General features: G+C 39.4%; 1 protein-coding gene across 1 annotated transcript; it reads left to right on the plus strand.

Annotated features, from left to right (window-relative positions):
- The first annotated feature begins 134 nt into the window (after window positions 1–134).
- On the plus strand, window positions 135–22,805 carry LOC139449985 (cyclin-dependent kinase 10-like). Its single transcript, XM_071231599.1, has 16 exons — window positions 135–328; window positions 4,578–4,650; window positions 5,440–5,511; window positions 6,437–6,539; window positions 7,513–7,594; window positions 9,220–9,287; window positions 11,291–11,343; window positions 12,067–12,136; window positions 13,772–13,831; window positions 14,938–15,061; window positions 15,879–15,928; window positions 17,431–17,520; window positions 18,324–18,376; window positions 18,837–18,918; window positions 21,299–21,356; window positions 22,716–22,805. Exons 1-16 carry the CDS (start codon window positions 227–229, stop codon window positions 22,734–22,736), a joined length of 1,161 nt encoding a protein of 386 aa, XP_071087700.1. The 5' UTR covers window positions 135–226; the 3' UTR covers window positions 22,737–22,805.
- The last annotated feature ends 84 nt before the right edge of the window (window positions 22,806–22,889 follow it).

Raw genomic sequence — 22,889 nt, forward strand, 5'->3', positions numbered from 1 at the left:
TTTCTCGTTTTTCCTTCATGTTCGTCAGCAGTGAAATACCATGTAATTTAAAAAGAAACAACGTTCGTCAGTTGTACTAACGTGCCCTTTCAGAGCCAACTACACATATGATGTATTAAGTCTTTCTATTTTCCTTAAAAGGTATAAAGGTTTCAACCATGACATGAAGTTGCCTGACATCCTGTGGGAGAAGAAAGCAATAGGCCTAGATCTATAACATGAGAAAATGATGTCCCAAGATACATATAGAAGGAGCACTAGTCAAGACAAACCAGCCTTGTACTCCATCTTGACAGGGGAATGGATGGAGTTATCTGATTCTGCTAGGGTAAGCACAAGAATAACATGGGCTGGGAATAACCACAGATTTGGGTATTATACATCAACAAAATAGCTAGTAAAATTTCGATCAGGCAATGATTTTGAAATGTCCCTAGCCCCGACTGGCTACTGAAATTTTAATGATGGTTTTTTTATGCACACCTCACCCGTTTCTATAGATCAATGCAACTATCAAAAGTAAAAAGTAAAATTAACACCTGCAACAAACTAAGACTGAGAGATCAATGTTTCCCCCTTTCATCATGTTTGTGTTACTGTAACTCTGTGTATAACAAACATGTTTTGATTGGTTGTAATTTATAGTTTAACCAATTACATGCTGTGTTATTTAACGCTTTTAACTTTGCTGTACACGTTGGCCAATACGTCATGAGACACCAACAATGTGAAAGAGCAATATAAAGATAAAAATCAAATCAAATATTTCTAAGTTTCTATTTCCATCTTTTCATGCAATTGTGGAAAAAAGTCAAATGACATCTCAGCATTTGTCGCCTCAATTTTTAGGCTTGGACACAATGTTTAATGCCAAAATATATGCATGAGAAATCTTTATCACACATCACCTAGCACGATATGTTCACAAAGTTCAATATCTTAAAGGGGCACTGATCTAACGCAATTCCCCGGACTGGTTGTTGCCTTTGTTATTGTTTTTTCCCCCGTGAGTACCCGGATGATACGCAACGCAACTGAGCGTGACCAGAGACTGGGCTACCGTCTGCAAGGACAGCTAAATAAACTTGGAGGCTGGAGGCAATATTTGTTTTACGCATTTTTGCATAAACACTGATTGGTTAACTGTGATCTATAAAGATTTCGACAAAGGGCGCATGTTAATTAATTTCTTCAGCCTAAACAAACAGACAAAAAGAACAGCGGAGCTCATCGGATGTCGTCATTTGGAAATACCCCAGATGGTTAAAGTTTATACGAAAAAAAGTATCCATGCAGTGAAAGCATTTTCGGATTTCGGCTTGCGTCGATAATACGATTACTACTCCCTTGTTGTCATCCACGTTTTCTCGTATAACCCTACACTTGTGTATTTGTCGTCATTCATTTGATGCTCAGATAATGAATTTATTACAGGTACAATTAGTGGTAGCACCACTTCGATTACCTGACAAAGGTTCCCATTTGGCATTTATTGTGTCTGGGGTAATTATTCAATCTAAATCCAGGTTTGAAGAGAGGTGAAACGTGTGTTATGTAATATGCACGTGGCAGCCCAGCAAGAGATGAATGATCAGTTGATTTACTTTTTTTTGTAAATCAACGGATCATTCCTAGTCATCAAACGATTAACAGAAAATACGTTGATTGATTAATCACTGTTATCTTGCACAGTGGATATGTCAAGAGTGAGTGTTTACATGTCTAGGTTTACTAAACCAAAGGGAATACACTCATATCATGGCGTGAAGTGCCGATGTAAAAACAACATACTTTGTTCAAAGGGTTAACTGATAATACGTTGATTGATTGATAATTGTTATCTATCACTCAATGGATTTTTTAGGAACCGTGGACGTTATGAAAATAGTTGTCACGTGGGCTTTCTCAGCCGACCATTGAGACTTGACACCTATGTAAAACACCTGAAACAATCCAAGTGATTAGTTGAGAAACGAACACGGGTTATAATATCCCGAAACGATATATATCTTTTAAAATATTTGATTGTTACTGAGACACGTGACATCGAATAAGTTTCTTTGTACAGCTGCAGACGAGTGGGATATTGTTCCTTTGTGTGAATATTTACGGATACATTCCTCGAACAAGGAAGCTGCCTAAAATTTATACACATAAATTTGGTAGGTTGTAATTATGATATTTGCATTTTGTTTTCCTTCATTTGAACCGATTTGTTCATGTTTCTCTACGTCTTGGTTGGGAAATTCTTCAGTGCGCGATAGACGTTGTTTTCACAAGTCTTTTCCTTTGTAAGCGTGTATATATTACCGACAATTTGTAAAATGTGATTCTCTCAGGCAATTAATAAAATGTGTAAATATTTCAGTCATTTTAAATAAAAAATCTGTCCAGATTGATTAAGACGATCAAAAGGGCCTTCAAACATCACAACAGATTATTATGTAGGATTAGAAGCCAAACAACATAAAAATGTACTTTTCAACGTAACATTTTCAGTCTCTTGGTGATGACATTAAACATCAAAATGTTTGGAATTCGTTATCATAATAATACAGAAGGAAATGTTTTTCAGTCACATTGTAAAATATCTGAATATTTAGACGTTTAATAAATTTGTTACACATTTGACAGTAAAAAAATATACACACTATATAAAAAAGCAATGCTCAGGTGAAATATTTACTTGGTGTTGCAAGTCAAAATAGTGTAAACGAAAATCGCAAAATTACCAAGCAAGTGACTTATCAAAACTTTGTCACCATTACCGATGCTACCCACAAAGATACCTACAATACCTTATTATCTCAAAAACTGTATTTCATTTTGTTGATCAATGTGACCATACGCCCTTATTACTACCCATAAAAGTGACTAATGCGCTTACGAATGGCGCAGCAGAGGTCGCGAACTAGTCTAGATTTCTGCTATACATCCAGGTACTCACTGGGAAAAAACAATAACAAAGGCAACAACCAGTCCCGGGGAATTGCGTTAGATCAGTGCCCCTTTAAACATAAGTCATAATTTCCTGCTAAAGTAGAATAATAGTAATATAGAGGCTCTTATAAAAACAAATGTTATTCATAAATTCCATGTCTACATCACTATCAGTGATTCAAGAAGCCAGCTGCAATTTTAACTTCTCAGCAGAATGACTTTCATTAAATGAATGAATGAACGAACAATCGAACAAACAAACGAATGAATGATTGACGTAGCTATTTATATTTATTTATATTTTGACCAATCTTGAGTGGAAAAGCTGGAATAAATCTGTGAAACATAAAATCAAAAACATGTGGCTTTGATATAACATTTTGTGCCACACTAGTTTATTTTGTTTGAAAGACAAACCCAATAAATAGAGGTTATCACGCGAGTGTGTTTGGGGATGGTAAATATCCTGCATTAGGAATAAACATTGTATTTAGCGAGCCTTGGCGAGCTAAATACATAGTGTTTATTCCTAATACAGGATATTTACCATCCCCAAACACACAAGCGTGATAACCTCTTTATCATATAATGTCATTCTTTAATTCTGTGCTTCAAAATCGCTTTCCCTCTCTCACAAACATTACCGAAACATTGCGAGTTTTCCTGGAATGCGCGCATTAATATTTATTACGTCACAGGGTAAGTGATGTGTCAGTCGGACAGTGACAGTAGCCAATATAGTTCCAACTGAAATCTGTTTCTTATACAGTGGCGAAGCAACATATTCGCAAAACAAGAGTTGTTTTTAATTGCCTTTCGCGGCGATCCATCGGTCTATCCGCTAGAGTAACTGCCCTTTGTCAAAGGGAAGCTACTCTAACCCTAGTCTATGAGACGTCAGGGCCACGGTCAGACATTGTTGACAGTCGGTCTGTCCTGTCATTACGTTAAGAAGTGTAGTCAGATGTACACACAGCGACAAAACGAAACAAGGTAACAATTCAAACATAGTTCGGCCCAATCCAACTTTTTTAATATGTGGAGAAGGTTTTAAGCCGCAGAGGTCTACAAGCACTGATCCCGCTTGGCTATATAGGCCTCGTGCCCTCGCAAAATTGTTTCAAATTGTATATCTCCAAAGTTGCCAAAACTTATAAAATGCCTTAGCTACGTCACAGTTAGACACTGATTCTCAGTATATTAGACTGTTCTTTTGATAATGATAGCAATTATCCCTGTAGTTTATCCAGATTGCCCATGGTTAATTCTGACTCGATCGCCGAATGACGAGGGCGACGCCATGTTTGTTTACAAACAGTGAAAGTAGTCCTACTTGACCTTTGATATTTGCATCTCTATCCGCATATGACCCCAACGGATATCGTTTTTATCCGTTGGCTTTATCCTGCCGAGAAACCTACCCATTATATGATAATTGGATATATACAATGGGTACTATGGGTATCAATGGGTATCATGAATCAAGTACAAGTATTGCGATAGCTATTGTGAGTAGGCATGTCATGACCCCCAACTGTTGACCGTAGTAGACCTCATAACTATGGTAAAATTATCTGAGCATCACTCACAGAAATAATTAGTAAAAGATTATGAAATATGAAACACCTCTCTTTCAGCTTGGGCAGTCTCGGCCTGTCACAGACTTTGAAAAGCTGAATCGAGTTGGAGAAGGAACCTATGGCATCGTTTGTATGTGGACAGGAATGTCATCATGGTTATGACTGATGAATAACAGTTGGCCATTGCCTGATAGAAATACGAACATTGATGTTGAGGCGATAATAAAAAAGCCTTATTTTGGGGGAACTCACTTGAACTCAAAACAGCTATGACTGAAAACATTTTTCACCAGTTATTTTTTTTCTTATTTCCCCACATAAAATTACCCCAAAACTAACGTCCCCACTGTCACACAATTACGTCACATCCTGACAGTGTGTGAGTGAGTTGGGTTTAACGCCGCTTTTAACAGTATTCCAGTCATATCGCGGCGTGTCAGCTTGATGTGGGAGGAAAGCACAGCGAATTGCGGCGCCTTAGATGTCTAGGCCACCAGTGCCCCCTAAAATTCCAAGGGGATCTAGAAATTAGAATATGCTTAATAAGGGAACAAAAGGGAAGGGAAGTCCAAAATACACCTTAAATATTTGTTATGAGCGACATATTTCAAATTAATGTTTGAAACTTCAATCAATAACCATACCTTAAAATTCGAAACACAGAAGTTAATTTTCTTAAATTGTCTTTGCTTTTCTTGTTTCTTGTTTTTCTTCATTCCAACTTTTGTGGGGCGGTCGGGTAGCCTAGTGGTTAAAGCCTTCGCTCGTCACGCCGAAGACCCGGGTTCGATTCCCTACATGGGTACAATGTGTGAAGCCCATTTCTGGTGTCCCCCGCCGTGATATTGCTGGAATATTGCTAAAAGCGGCGTAAAACCATACTCACTCACTCACTCATTCCAACTTTTGTAACAATCAGATCGGGCCAGAGATACAAGAAGTAACAGAATTGTGGCATTGAAGAAAATGAGAATGGAGAAAGAAAAAGACGGTAAGTATTAGCTAATGTTGTGACGAAAACAATTTCTGGAAATGAATATATATTGGTGTGAAATCTTTTTTTAGAATATAATTCATACTGAATTAATCCTCTTGTTGTATTGAACTATTTTAATGCAATGTTCTGGAGAATATCTTGGCAAAGATGCAGGGGAAAGTCAACACAATTACAAAGTAGCAAATTGAATTTGAGGTTAATGATAAACAAATCACAAATTATAATCTTGAAAATATTTATTGTGTGTAAGTTCTGTTTTTGTTTTTAAGATATGTATCAGGTTGTCACCTATGCAAGTAAGACGTGTACTATCAAGAGGGGTTTACCACTAAACTTTTTGTTCTTGTGTGTAGGATGGCACTGGGGGCTCAATTGTACAGAGTTGTGCCCCCTAGTTGTGCCAGAATTTGATGATCATGGGTTCAAATCCCAGATTCACATTAATGCGGATTCTTGGTTTGTAAGCATCACACCTTTGCTTGTGAGTTTTAAGTTTGGCTTTCTTCCCACATCAAGCTGTCATACCGTGACACGACAGAAATACTGTTCAAAGTAGAGTTTGTGTAAATGGTGTGGATCGCTGCTCATGATGTGAATCACTGGATTGTCTGGTCCAGACTTGATTACTTACAGACCGCCATCATGTAGCTGGAATATTGCTGAGTGTGGCGTTAACACTCCCTCCCTCCTCACTCACTCACTCACTCACTCACTCACTCTCTCACTCACTCATCCTCTCACCCACCCACTCACTCACTCACTCACTCACTCACTCACTCACTCACTCACTCACTCACTCACTCACTCACTCACTCACTCACTCACTCACTCACTCACTCACTCACTCACTGTTTTTGAGGGGCTCACCAGTACAAAAAGAAGTAGTGTTGGCCTGGTATTAAAGTAACTTCATTTACAGGTATTCCTATCAGTGGGTTGAGAGAGATCAATATCCTGCTGAACCTGCGACATGAGAACATTGTTGAGCTGAAGGAGGTGGTGGTCGGCAAGAGTCTCGACAGGTACGGAGTCACCACATGCTATTACTCGAGGAGGCACGGGTGGCCAAGTTGTCAAAGGTGCCACAATTTGCTGTGCAAGGTTGTGTCCCTTGGACACACCAGAAACCTTTGATCATGGGTTCGAATCTCGGTTCACCCCGATTATGTTTCAAGGTTTGTCAGCACCAGTGCACAGTGTCACTGACTCTATATACAACAGACCCGGGAAGACCCGGGAAGACCCGGGTTAGAATAGGCTTTCAGCAAACCATACTTGCAAAAGCCGACTTGCTTCTCGTAAGAGACTAACGGGATCGGGTGGTCAGGCTCGCTGATTTGATTGGTACATGTCAGCGTATCTCAATTGGTGGATCGATGCTCATGATTGTCTGGTCCGTACTCGATTATTTACAAACCACAGACACATAGCTGGAATATTGCTGAGTGTGGTGTTAAACAACATACAAAAGTAAATTCCATTGCACTGCTGGCGATCGTGGTTTGCTGCGTTTCACACATATCAACCAAAGTGCACTTCTAAAATCAGAGGGGGCACGGGTGGCCCAGTCGTCTCAGACGCCGCAAGAGTTGCAGAGTTGCATCCCTTGGGCACGCCAGAAACCTATGATTGTGGGTTCGAATCCCGGTTCGCCCCAATTATGTTTCTAGGTTTGTCAGCACCATACCCGTGCTCTTGGGTTTCACCGAAGTGGTAAACGTCTGAAACCTGCATCACTTGGGGCTTTCCTCCCATTTTAAGCTGACATGCCGCGATATGACTGGAATACTGTTAAAAGCGGCGTTAAACCCAACACACTCACTCACTCTGAAATCAGAAGAAAACTGAGACATGATTGCGTGCTCTGGATGCTATCATGGGATGTTGGGGATGACACTGGTCCTTGGTGATGGCCAATCAGAGGAGTTCGTGTATAATCGCTATGAACAATTATCCGGGGACGACATCTTTATTGATGTTCTTGTCATATTTCAGCATCTTCCTGGTGATGGAGTACTGTGAACAAGATCTAGCTTCACTACTGGACAATATGGCAGCTCCATTCTCCGAATCTCAGGTACCTCACACCATGCCACCAGCAAGGCTGATCTTTCCAACAAACTTCCCAACCATGTAATCTCATTAATATCAGATCTCTGCTGCAGCTTTCTTGATCTTTATGGCACTAGTTTCAAACTGGCGACTTCCATTTCAGACTACGCTTTGAAAAATAGTTCTCCATTCAAAATTTGAAAAGTGAACCAAAGAAAATTCAGGAATGTCTATTAAATCGCCAAGATGGTATAACAGTACAGTAAACTACGGTTATAACGAACTCGAAGGGACCACTAACTTTAGTTTGTTATAACCGTAGTTCGTTTTAAGCATATATACAGCATAACTATAGCAAATAGTCGGGACAAAAAAATCAGTTCGTTATATCCGTCAGTTCGTTATAAACATACTTTACTGTACTTGCCATGGGCTAGGCAAAGTCCCTTCCATTCAAATGTTTATCCCATTGAGGCAAGAGATAGACAATTTTGACAGAATCAGTTGAACAGCTCGTAACTATCGTTCAGAATACCACATGTTAACATTTCAGAGGCTGCATGATTAGAAAACACGTTTCCGACGGTCACTTTTTGCGATCTGGAAAGCTACGAACTGATTGGTTGGATGAAAGGTCGTTCTGGCATGACCTGTACTGGGATATCCTCAGATCTTTGTTTAGCTGTAGCGCACTAAGATATGATATCAATAAGATTGCCTACCACTTGACATTGATCAGCTTGTGCATCATGTCAATCTCGTCAAAATCAGATCTTTTAGGGAGGTGTCGTTATGGACTGTCATGCAAAGTTTCTGTCTTTTTCTTGGGTGGTTATAAAAATTACAGATTGGCTAGAAGCAGTGAGGGAAATAAGCACCTTCATGGCAGGTAGATCTTGTGTCAGGCCCATAATTCCAAATTAGCATAGGTCCTTAGGACCTGCTTCCAGTGTAGAATAGGTCTTCAGCAACCCATGCTTGCCGTAAAAGATGACTATGCTTGTCGTAAAAGGCGACTAATGGGATCGGGTGGTCAGGCTCGCTGACTTGGTTGATACATGTCATCGATCCCAATTGTGTGGATCGACGCTCATGATGACAATCACTGGATTGTCTGGTCCAGACTCGATTATTTACAGACCGCCGTCATATAGCTGGAATATTGCTGAGTGCAGCGTTAAACAACAAACCAACCAACCTTAGGGCCTGCAGTAAATTCATATGTCAATTTATTTGTCACCATTCGCTGCAGTTTTTTAAAAGAGGTCCTGAAGAGAATAGTCAGGGTCTGCAGCTTCTAAAGTCTGTGAGGGGCGGTCAAGTAGCCTAATGGTTAAAGGGTTCACTCGTCACGCCGAAGACCCATGTTCGATTCCCGACATAGGTACAATGTGTGGAGCCCATTTCTGATGTCCCTGCCATGATATTGCTGGAATATTGTCATAAGCGGCGTAAGACCATACTCACTCACTCACTCACTCACTCACTCACTTAAGTCTGTGGGTCCTGATGGCGGCCTGGCAATATGTTTTTATCAAACGCTGCCTAGAAAAAATGCTTATTGGAACAGGGTGTTGATACAGTGAATATGGTATACGTCTTGTTGGTTTTTATGATAAGTCGTCTATTCATGGCACCACCATTTTTCAGGTGAAGTGCATCATTATTCAAGTGTTCAAGGCTTTGAGATACCTTCATGAAAACTTCATCATTCATAGGTGTGTATTACAGTATTAAGTATTCAAATAACTATCGCTATCAACAATAATTCAGTATTTGTGATTATATTATCTGTCTTGTTTTTAAAAAATCTTTAGTTTAAAAAAAATTATTTTCTCGTGTGGTCATGTGATAACCAAATATGGGTTATAGTCTCAATCCAAATGTTACAACGCATACACTTGAGCAGATACCACTCATGAATATTAATTAGACCGTTTACTACGTTAACAGATCGTTATTATAACAGATATAAATGTATGTTATCCATGTATTTCTAAAATGATATTATTTGTTATTAATTGTCCGGTGAATTAAACAATTTAAATCTAAACAATTCATAATTCATCATATTATAAATATGTGACAACTTGTAATGTGTGTGAAAAGTCATACTAAAATATGCTATTTGAAGGGGGCTTGGCCGAAATGCAAATGTCCGATTGGGATTTTAAATTTTCCGAACCCCTGGTGTGTAATAACTGCCAACTCCCTGGGGAGCCCCGGGTCATATCGGGGCCCTGGGTCACATGGGGGCCCAGCAACATTTGCTGGTCGTAAGAGGAGACTTAATGCATCATGTGGTCAGACATGGTAACTAGGTTGTTAGTGTTTCATTGTCTCCCCAACGGTGTGGATCATGGCGCATTTGAATCACAGGATAGTGTGGTCCAGATTTGATTAATTAATGACTGAAATCACATATTTGGAATATTGCTTTGTGTGGCATTTGACAACAAATAAACACACATAAACAGACACACTGTTATGTGATGCCAAATGATAACCTTGATACAGTAAACTACTGTTATAACAAACTCAAAAGGACCACTAACTTTAGTTCATTAAAACTGTAGTTCATTATACATGTTATAAGCATATATACAGTATATATACACCAAATCCATTTGGGACTTAAAAAAACAGTTCGTAATATCAGTCAGTTCGTTTTAAGCGTGTTTGTTATGAACGTAGTTTAAAGTATTTACAGAAGCACTCGCACATCGGGGAAACCAATTTTGGGAAAGGAAATTTTTTTTTAGCAAGTAATCATCGCATTGATGTATAGGACTAACTCATGTAGTACCTGTTCAAACCATGGATACTCATCGACAGAAGAAACAAAAATACCTAAAATGTTGGTTAATATGTGAAGAAATACTCATATTCAAGAGATATTAGATTGGTTCAACGCACAAACGAACATACCGGTATGTTGTGAGAACCAATGCTCATGAACGCATCACATGTCACGTCATAGATCCATGACTCAGGATGCACCATTTGTCTCGTGTAGGATTACATGTAAAGTTTGGACATCATGTGCATCAAATCGTGATGAGAATAAAGACACTCTGTGGTAACACTTGACTGATTGTTAGTTTTGTCATTAATAGGTTCACATTGGAAAGATCTCTTCTTATAGTTCATACTTCTCTATATGTTTCTATGGTTCATGATTCTTTTGGCAGTGAGTATAAATCTGTTTAGTTTATCGCGTTCATCCACTATGCATTGTGTGATATACCGTATTCGACGTAATAAGTGCCCAGGGCACTCTCATAATTAGAAATAGGGGGCTCTTATTATAATATTATTTTGGTGAAAAAAAACAGAGTTGAAAGATAAGTTTCGTGGTTTGTGCTGACAGCCTGAAATGTTCATATACGACAGATATATTTTTCCAGTATTTAATTGCCCATAATTAAGGGTGCATATAAACCACGAGTTCGTAATGAATAAGTCTTTTGTACATTGATCAATCGGAAGGGGATTGTTCACTAGCCAATATATTAGCAAATATCGCCGTAGGCGCTTATCAGAGAGGGACGCTTATTACGTCGAATACGGTAACTAAAGTACTGTTGAAAGCTGTGTGAAACCCAACACACTCACTCACCCTGCTGACTGCATTCATCAGTTATCAGAGCCAGTATGGAGCATGTTGATGAAGCTGAAATGTAGTAGATATTAATCTGGATTTGTGTTGCCATGGTTACAGGGATCTGAAAGTATCCAATTTACTGATGACAGATAAGGGATGCCTCAAAGTAGGTAAGTCAAGTCACATCAAGCCAGCTAGCATTTGATCACTTCATCTATGTAGTGGACATACAGCCAGTCAATGCAGGGTCGGCTGTAGAACGTCCCCATGACGATGTCGTCACCGATGCCTAATATAGAGGACCCATGCAGAACGTTTTCTTCTGAACAACCTGATCTAAATCAGTCAAATGTTTCTCCATAATCTTGGTTATCTCACAAGATTAATGTTATATTTCCAAGTCTGAACTACTGTTGATGGGTATCTTGTAGAGGTGTGCGGTATTACTGATATACCAGTACGTCATCATTTGAAATATGAATGAATACATGTCCCAATACGTTTGATTGAAATACGAATGAATACGTGTCCCAATACGTTTGGAAAATACTAGTATATTTTGTTTTTAAAAATAAGTCATATTTTCATCTTGTTTGCAAAGTTTACATAAGTGACAAGTCAAATATTGAAATTAAGAAATAAGCAACCAGCTTCCTGTATATGATGTGTCAAGTATGCATGTGTTGTAACCATAGCAACATCCCACAAAATGGAGGACAACTATGTGCAGGTCAAGGGATCCGTCAAAGTCATTTGGGTTTTTCTTATTCAGGTTTATAACATATTACAGATGAAAGAATTCATGCAACATATTGTGGTACTTCTTGCAATACATGAATCAATAAATGGCAATACAAAAGTATTTACAAATATCATTTTCTCAATGTTTTCAGCTGATTTTGGTCTGGCAAGGAAACACAGCCTTCCTGTGAGACCCATGACCCCCCGGGTTGTCACTTTGTGGTATGTATAGTCTCGGGCTCATCCTCAGTTGTCCAGGTTGTATTATCATTTAGTTAGGATAAATACCCTGGACTCAACAACACAACGCTTGGTTTTGACAGTGACATGCCCATCTCCATCGTATCACAAACTAGCACGGTTTGGGCAGAGGTCATTTGCCTAGTGTTATGTAGCCTATGGAGCCTTGGGCAGGGATGAGTCCAAATTTTACTACCCAGGTATAACATAAACCCCTATTACTTGACTGGACCCGAATACCCACTGTTGGTCTCAAGGGTTAGGAATTCAATTCGAATTCCGGTTCGCCCCGATTATATTTCTAGGTTTGTCAGCGCCATACCCATGCTCGTGGGTTTCACCGAAGTGGTTAACGTCTGAGACCTGCCTCACTTTTGGCTTTCCTCCCACATTAAGCTGACACGCGGTGATATAACTGGAATACTGTTAAAAGCGGCGTTAAATCCAACTCACTCACTATATATTTTGCCATATTTACCAGTGGTCGACACATTATACAATTACAGAGTTATCTCCCTTTGCTCCTTCCCAGTGCGTGACCCCACGTTACACTCTGGCTGCCACCAGTGTGGGCGCGCCCATTACAGGAATTTGCCCTCTAAAATGTAGTCAGGTTTATATTTTTGTTTGTCTTTTGGAAAGCCATCACAGTTAATTTTGAAAAGTTTTACGACTGACCATATTTCCCAGATGAATTTACCTTTTTGTTTGTTCAGATTGGTTCGGAAAATCAACCAACTTCTCCCTTACATTCTTACCATACCAATAACATGATCGTTGAAATGAAACAGAAATTCAAACTGATTGAAAGAAAATAATTTAACAGGGGTAAGAGTATTCGGCGTCACAGCATTCATCACTTGTTTGTAAACATAACAGTCAGTCGGCTGCGAGTTCAACTATTGTAGCCACCTATCTCAGTGGGGAGCTTTGACTGGTGGCAGTGATAGTATAGAGAGCTACATGAACGGGCTATCGCTGTGGGGAGCTTGATCCACATGATATTACTTCCAGCTTCCTGTGAGGCTTGTGGTTCGTTAGTATCCATGGATTCCTCACATCCTGTTTTGTGTATGTACATATTCTGTCAGGTTCTAGGGGTGCGGGTGGCCCAGTCGTCTAAGGCGCCGCGATTCGCTGAGCAGAGTTGCGTCACTTGGGCACGCCAGAAACCTATAATTGTGGGTTTGAATTCCGGTTCGCCCTGATTATATTTCTAGGTTTGTCAGCACCATACCAATGCTCGTGGGTTTCACCAAAGTGGTAAACATCTGAGACCTGCATCACTTCGGGCTTTCCTCCCACATTAAGCTGACACGCCGTGATATATAACTGGAATACTGTTAAAAACGGTGTTAAACCCAACTCACTCACTGTCGGGTTGTGACGTAATCGTGTGACAGTGGGGACGTTAGTTTTGATGTAACGTGTGCGACAGGGATGGTGTGCTCTCAAAGGCTGAGCCCATTGCGTCTCTGTTTGTATGTTATAGACAGTTGATCTGTGGAATAAATGTACAGACTATTGTATCCTGTTCCCGAGATAATTTCTTCAGCTATAATTATTATTTCATGATATGCCTGTCATGGTATTAACGATCAGTGTGTATGGCACCAGGTACCGAGGGCCGGAGTTGCTGCTGGGTTCACAGAAACACACATCAGCTGTTGACATGTGGTGAGTGACTTGTCCTTTTTTTTTTTCACAGTGTCGTTCCACCACCGCTACCCCCATCTTCCCGAAGCAAGAGAGTTGACTGACTATAAAAGTCCAGTTTCCACCCTTGCCAAACTAGGCTGGAATTCCGTCGTAGCGCCACCAGTGGCTATTACGAGTTATGTCCCTTCTGAGCCTCTCCTTTAGACCAATCAGATTCCACCTCTCGTATCACTTGCATTTGCCTGAAACAAAACAGTGGCGCCCAGTCAAGACGATCTGATCGATAATCAAGGTCTATATTGTGATAAAACGTGTCTTACATCGCGCAATGCGTGAGCACCATGATTAAAAACATGAAAAGATTTGGTTGAACATGTAAAACCCCGAGGGAGGGAAAAGCCTGAGAGCCGTAGGAGGCGTGTTTTATCCAAATTATGAACCATCTAAATGCAAGAAATACCAGAAAAAAATTAGAAATCATCAGGATACATTATAGTGAATCAAATATAGTGTAAAGGGAAAACAATCAAAGCGTGCGAGAGAAAGACCATGTGCAACATGCACACACCTGAAGTCATGACATGTAAAATTAAACAACCTTTTATCACCTGCCCAGGTGTTTCAGTGGGAAAACAGTGGTTTACAAAAAAACTTAACATATGTGAGGTTGCAGGTTCAATTCATGTCCATAAATTTCCAGGTGAAAACAAAATTGTGACTTTTAGCAAATCAAAAATCAACATTATATTCAGCTTCAGTTGTAAAACCTAGGTGTTTCAATTCATATGTTAAACCTCAAAGCAGGTTTATGAAACTGCAATGTAATACGTAGGGCTTACAATTCAAAATGTAAAAACTATTTGTAGACACATGTTCGTTGAAGCTGTTTTAGTAGTGAACTTAAATGCAACACATTTTGCAATTTTTTACTGACAAACACACAGTAAGGTATTTTAGCAAGTGTATCGTCTTGTATTGATACAGAAAAGAATGTATCATGTATCACATCGGCTCATGAAATCTCACAATGCACCGGTGCACTGATGTATCTATTCACCTCCACTGAAGACTAATTTTCATTGACTGTACTGGTCAAGAGGTTTCTACATGTTGTATCTGCCCAGGTCTGCTGGATGTATCTTTGGGGAGTTGCTGGCCCACCGACCTCTGCTTCCCGGGAGATCAGAGGTCCAGCAGGTCGACCTCATCGTGGAGATGTTCGGGACGCCTACAGAAGCTATTTGGCCGGTGAGTAGATTCAGAGTGTCATGGTACACCAGCATAACAGTACTTGAAACATGATCTGGTATCTGTTCCTGGGCTTTAATACAGTCAAGCCTTTTATCTGGATCATTAAGAGATGGAAAGCTTGAAATCTCAAATCACTCTCTGATTTGAAACTTTCCAACGTGTTTCTCATAGTTTTGTTTGTTTGTTTATTTGTTGTTTAAAGTCCTGCTCAGCAATATTCCAGCTATATGACGACAGTCTGTAAATAATCAAGTCAGGACCAGACAATCCAGTGATTGACATCAGGAGCAGACAATCCAGTGATTGACATCAGGAGCATCGATCCACACAATTGGGATACAATGACATGCATCAACAGAGTCAGCTGACCTGACCTTTTCATAGGACATTCTTTTTTTTTATTACCAAACTTGACAAATATGTTCAGGATATTTTGGACGACAATTAGAAACCCTAAATATATACAAATATTCATATATATATCTTCAATCTTATGTCAGATGCACATTTGTGATGCATTGATAGATTGGTCCTTTATCATGTTAAAAGTGGCGTCAGATTAAATTCTGAATGATAACTCCATCAAATACGAATAGATTTATTAAAAATAATTCAACTCATATCGAATTAAAAAAACTTTTCAAATTGGTCAATATTAATGAGGTCAAAGGTCACTTTATGATAGCCACAAAACCTAAACTTATTTGATCTCAAATTTGAAAGGATTTTAAAAGTTTAAAAGAATATGAAAATTGATCATGCAGTTTAGAATTATGAAAATTTTGAAATACAAAATATAATGTTCTATTTTCAGGGATTTTTGGATTTGCCAGCCTTGGAGAATATTACGCTACGAAAACAACCGTAAGTGTCGAAAAATGTTGATAAATTGTCAAATATAGTCCACCTGTACCAGTTTATTATTGTTTCGTTTAGACAGTGAACAGGTGGAATACACAAAAATAAATACTCTTTCAACAGTTTAACTCACTGTAAAGAAATCCTATGGCAAGCACCTACATTTATCCTTGTCGAATTTACACTTGAAGTATTTGTTGAATTGTTACTGAGAAGCACAGATAAGAAATCTGATGATCAACAAACTCACACTCAGAATTCATACATATCCCAAGCTATCACGGAACTTCTGTCATATGTTAAAATCTGTCGGGGTATGGGTTGTCCAGTCATCTAAGGTGCTGCAATTCGCTGTACAGAGTTGCGTCCCTTGGGCAGAAACCTTTGATTGTGGGTTCGAATCCCGGATCGTCCTGATTATGTTTCTTGGTTTGTCAGCACCATACCCATGCTCGTGGGTTTCACCGAAGTGGTAAATGTCTGAGACCTGTATCACTTTGGGCTTTCCTCCCACATTAAGCTGACATGCCATGATATAACTGGATTACTGTTAATAGCGGCGTTAAACACAACTCACTCACTCATAAAATCTGTACACAGACTCCTGTAACAATTACTATTCATGTCATTTTTTTTAATGTTACCAAATTTTATGTAAAATTGTACATAAATTGCAGGGGAAATAGAACTTGGTGTGACAAGCAAACACCATCTTCCTGAGGCAAGGGATTTAACTGACGTTTAAAGTCCAGTTTCCACCCTTGCCGAACTAGGTTGAAATTCCTTTGCTATATACAAGAACCACCAGTGGTTATATCCCTTCTAAGCCTCTTCTTTGGACCAATCAGATGCCACCTCTCGTATCACTTGCATTTGTTTCACACAAAATGGCGGTGCCCAGTCAACACGATCTGATCGATAATCAAGATCTATATTGTGATAAAACAAGGGTTACATTGCGAAGTGCAAAAAATCACGTGAGCACCTTGATCAAAAACTTGAAAAGACTTGTAAAATATCTGTTGACAACGAGTTGGCGGTGCACATGCTTTGCAAATCATGTAGTTTACTCACCGAATTTTGTTTTCGTAGCGTGATATTGATTGTCTATGCATAGACCCGTTAGTCCAGCCAAAATGTAACTCCATAATACCAGCCTAGTTCAGCAAGGTTGGAAACTGGACTTTTATGGTCAGTTAACTCCCTTGCCTCGGGAGGATGAGCAGACACATGCACAACCACTCCTCAACATATTGGCAATTTCTTTTTTACCCATGGGGATTTGTGGTTAGAATCCATCCCCAGCAACCAATGCTGGCTTAAGTGGTGACTACTGGTACGTGGATGGGGTGTCAGGTTCTGTGACTTAGTTGAGCAATATTGCAGCGATATGATGGTGGGCTGCAAATAATTGAGTCCAGACCAGATAATCCAGTGATTGATACTACAAACAAACAAACAAACAAACAAACAAACAAACCTGTATGTATAACCTATATTGACTCCAGGTACAACAACCTGCGACACACGTTCCCCTGGCTGTCCGACTCAGGCATCAGACTGCTTAACTTCCTCTTTATGTTCGACCCGGCCAAGAGGTAAGACTTCAGTATGCTTAGTTTAACAGACCTATCTGAGGGTGAGTTTTGTGCTTAGTCTCTGGCAAATCAAACTCCTGTGTATTTATGCAATTTATGATTTTAAACTTTTATCAGGTTTACCATGTGTGTAATGTCATACGAGGATGACAGGAGTTTTGTGAAATATCATAGCTCTGTTTTCAGTTGATCCTATTGTATCAGATAAAGCAATGGAACTTCAGAATAGATTACGTTCCCTTCAAAAATGTTATGAATGATAATATTATTCTATTAAAAAAATATTATGAATATTGTTAAATATTAAAAAATATTCTGAGCAATAATATTATATTAACAAATATTTGGAATAATAATATTATTCTATTAAAACATATGATGAATATTGTTATTGTAAAATATTATGAGCAATAATATTATTATATTAAAAATATGAATAATAATATTATTATGTTAAAACATATTATGAATAATAATATTATCATATAAAAAATATTATGAGCAATAATATTATTATATTAAAGAATATGAATGATAATATCATTATATTAAAAAATATTATGAATAAGAACATAAAAAAAATATTATGAATAGTAATATACTCTATTATTATGGTGTGGAAGTTCTTGTTTATGAATGAAAATAATTGCATTAAAATCTGGTTAGTGTTTGTCTTGATATGAAAATTGGAGGCTAAAGGGTATCTTGATTTAGAGGCGCTAAGAAATTACGAATATTTGGCTAAATGACATTGGCACCGTGACAGATTAACCACATTTAACACTTTGGCCTGACATTGCCAGGGCCACAGCAGAGGACTGTCTGGACAGTGTCTACTTCAAGGAACAGCCACATCGTACGTATTGATGGACAATCTCACCCGAGTGTCTTCTGATCTCAACATACCAAGCCTTGGAATTTAATATTCAAACTTTTATCAAAAGGTGTTCTTATATTTAATACCAAAGGGCGGTCGGGTAGCCCAGCATTTGATCATCAAGCAGAAGACCCAGGTTCGATTCCGACATGGGTACAATGTGTGAAGCCCATTTCTGGTGTCCCCTGCTGTGATATTGCTGGAATATTGCTAAAAGCGGCGTAAAACCATACTCACTCACTTTAATACCAAAAGACGCGAGGGTGAGATTCTGGTTATCATCCATTTTCATTCTTTGAACTTTATGTTTGTAATCAGTACTAACTTGAGTCTGGAGTGTAACAACTACAGCTAAACAGCCTTAGTGACGGAGAGATGAGTGATGTAACTAGATTGCGATGTCATGGCAACTGATGATATTTTGATTGTCTGCTTTCAGCGTGTGACCCGGAGTTTATGCCATCCTTCCCTCATCATCGTCTCAAGAGGAAGACCACAAAAGATACATCGAAGGAGGAGCAGTGAGTAACACATATCACCCTCCATAAAGTGACCCGGCTGTAAAAGTGTTCAAAATCAATGCTAATTTATATACCCCGTCTGTTGGAATTGGAATGAAGCACATCACCAGCGCATACACAATCCCTCCATTTGCAATAAAAACGTGTTCTGCAGAAAAAAATGACACTGTATCCCTTCAGCAAATTCGGGGAAACGAACAGATCACAACAATTAAACTTGGTCAATACAAATTTGAAATTTGAGATAAAATATCACTAGAGATGATGCCTTACCGATTAAATCATATTTCCTGTTCTGCAAGGCATTGGTTTATATGCAGAGATTAAGAGTACCATGTGTATTGTTTTGTAAACTAAGCCGGAAGCAGCAATCAGCTGTACACATGTTTTCTTGGAATCTGGTTATAAATTACCCAATATATGTAGTTTAACTTTAAAGGTAGCTCATGCAAGTGTCTGATACCGTTTGTCTTACGTGTTGTAAGATACATGGTTCATGACAGGCTGGCGTATAGTAATTAGTGGCAGGACGATACGCTGATGCATCCGTGGATCGCGATTTTATACTTCTTGATACAAGTATCGATCACACTGGCACACTAAGTAAGAAATCTCGATACATACCCTAAATGTCTGCTGTAATCACTGTTACACCAAACACTAATTACCAGTGAAAACCTACATATTTTTATCCATTGCGCCATCCTTGACACTGTCGACTGTGAACCGTCAGTGTGCCTGGTATTTGTCAATCCTGTCTATAAAGAAAATGGCTTACACTCCACAGATAAGAGCACATCCAAGTTTCGTGCTACGAATTGGATCGTGAGCAAGGTATCGTGATACGTATCAGATCTAAAAGTTGGTGTATCGTCCCAACCCAAGTAGTAATCTGTTTCTTAAAGTCCACAATTTGAGCATTGAATTGATGCATAGTTTGTCTATTGTCATGATCGCGTGGTGCATTAATACATAACACAACGATCATTAGTGACATCATCTTACTTACTACCAATGTGAAAATTCCTCAACATTTCAGTCAGAAAACGGGACCAGACCAGATAAAACGTTGCCTGTCCAGAATATTCAAGCATAATCAGTAGAGGACGTAACGTGTACGCGAGACGGCTCTCCCGTTTCGCGTACAATTGACCACCTGAGAGGGGGTCACTCGTATGCGTGACGGTCTGTCAGTGGACCATGGATTTCTGCGTGTTGCACACAAAGTGTTATTTGTGAAAATAATAAAACAAAATTACGTAGAGTCATTGATAATCATACAAGTTATCGTATGACATGAAAAAAATGTCATAAGAAAAATAATAAACGGTCAAATTCGGAGAAAAATGTGAAAAAAATGAGTAAAATGTTAATGATAATGAACAAAAGTTACGAAAGGGTAAACATAAGAATAGTAGTTTAATGTTCGTTCTCAGAAAATAACAAAAAACTGGTGGATTGTCAACTTTAACTCATTGAAATTTTATTAATCAGATTCCAGGTCTGAAAACCATAGTCTGAATCAAGTCCAGATTCCATTTTAATTTCGAGCATTTGGCCAATAGAAAGTGAGGACAGAATCTTGATATCCACATATAAGGAGGTGACTGAATAATATGTTACTTTGACAGTTAATTAACCTCTTACATTAAATTAAAACTAGAATGCTAATAAACCCATTTATTGACTTTGTAAATACAAAAGTCATTTTCAACATGTCACTCTACATGAACCCATTGTTTGCAATAAAATATATGGCCAAGCTGCCATCAGGACCCACAGACTTTAGAAGGTGCAGGCCCTGACTAAACTCTTCGGGCCCTCATCAGAGTGAGTGAGTGAGTGAGTTTGGTTTTACGCGCTTTTAGCAATATTCCAACAATATCACGGCGGGGGACACCAGAAATGGGCTTCACACATTGTACCCATGTCGGGAATCGAACCCGGGTCTTCGGCGTGACCAGTGAACGCTTTAACCACTAGGCTACCCGACCGCCCCTGCCCTCATCAGAAAACTTGAGACAATATATAGACACATTGATTTACTGATTTAAAGACCCATACAAATCTGAAACTACAAGCCTGACATGGGATCCGACTGTTATGGGCGTGCATTATTTCAAACATTGCATGAATCCCCACAATTGAGAGTCATGACGTCACCGAATGCTTTGACATCACCATGGAATGTGATGACGTCATGACAGAATGGATGATGTCACGTTTCCGTGAGAACTGAACACCTTGTTAGCAGAATATGGAAAAAGATGACTAAATCAAAGTTTTGATAATATTGATCCAACCTAATATAGATCTGTTAAGATTATTTTTTTAGATTGCATTGAGAAGAACATGATTGCTTACATCCTTGTGGTTTCAGAAAAGCAAAAACAGATTCTTTCAAAGATTTTGGGAGCAGCTCTGGTCTTAACTTGTCGGTATGTACAGTTTGTTTAACTGGTTTCTTGTATTTAATTCTACAATGTGCCAATGATATAGATTGATAAAAATGCAACATCCGTAGCTTACCATGTGGAGATTCCAGGGGGCAACTAGGTCTCTTGTAAATAAAGGTGTTGATCTGGTGTTCTTATACACTCACTGAATGAAAGAAATATAGAGCCAGGTGACCAGTTTGTTAGGGTGGTTGACCTTTTTTGCAATGACTCCTGCAATCTAACACTGTGAGTGAGTGAGTGAGTGAGTGAGTATGGTTTTACGCTGCTTTTAGCAATATTCCAGCACAATCACGGCGGGGAACACCAGAAATAATGGGCTTCACACAATGTACCCATGTCGGGAATCGAACCCGGGTCTTCGGCGTGACAAGCGAACGCTTGAACCACTAGGCTACCCGACCGCCCCTCTAACACTGTGAGGGGGGGAGGGGGGTCCAGTTGTCTGAGGGGCAGGAATTTGCTTTGCACAGTTGCAACCCATAAAGCCATGGCCGCAGGTTCAAATCCCTGTTTCCTCCTGATAATATTTCAATGTTTGTCAGCACAACACGTCCTCGTGGGTTTCACCCAAGTGGTCAATGTCTGAGACCTGCATCATCTCAGGCTTTCCCCCCAATTTAAGCTGACATGCCGTGATATAACTGGATGCTGTTCAAAGCGGTGTGAAAGCCAACTCACTCACTTGACATGTGGTGATTGACCCGTGAAGATCTGTGTTAGAAAAAGTCTTCAGCAACCCATGCTTGACGTAAAAGGCGACTGTGCTTGTTGTAAGAGACGACTAAGGGGATCATGCTCACTGACTTGGTTGATGCCTGTCATCCTATCCCAATTGCGGGGATCGATGCTCATAATATCCATTACTGGATTGTCTGGTCCAGACTAGATTATTTACAGACAGACAGCATATAGTTGGAACATTGAGTCAAACTACAAAAGACCGCCTCCGTGGTCTAGTTGTAGAGCATCCGCCCGGAGAGCAGAAGGTCCGGGGTTCGATCCCCGGCTGTGTCATACCAAAAGACGTTAAAAGATGGTACTTGTTGTTACCCTGACTGGCGCTCGGCAATAAAGGGCTTAAACAAGGACTGGTCTGCTCGGCTCGGAGTCAGTATACTGTGTCTTGAGTGGGATAATCATGTTAAACTGCGGCATGGTATCTCAGGGTGCTAGCACTATAAATCAGCATCAGTCCGGACTAGTACAAGCAGTCACGTCGCTATATAAGTGCAATAATCTTGGACGCGACGTTAAACCTAATTTCACCTCACCTCACCTCGAACTACAAAACACGTGGTAATGTGTTTTGTCTAACTAGATCTTCTCACATTTATACAGGCAAAGAAGAAGCGAGTCTAGCAGCACATGAAGATAGAGATGAGCCTCTGTCCACTCCTCCATGTGTCGCCACAAACAGATCATGCCATTGTGTCATCCTCATTTGATGCTGTAAATAAATATACACCTCATATTTGCTGATTCCTTTTGTTTTTGGAGATTCCTGGAGCATGC

Source organism: Haliotis cracherodii, unplaced genomic scaffold (genome assembly GCF_022045235.1).
Source record: "Haliotis cracherodii isolate W230 unplaced genomic scaffold, xgHalCrac1.p SCAF_10, whole genome shotgun sequence".
In the NCBI taxonomy this organism is placed as follows: Eukaryota; Metazoa; Mollusca; class Gastropoda; order Lepetellida; family Haliotidae; genus Haliotis; species Haliotis cracherodii.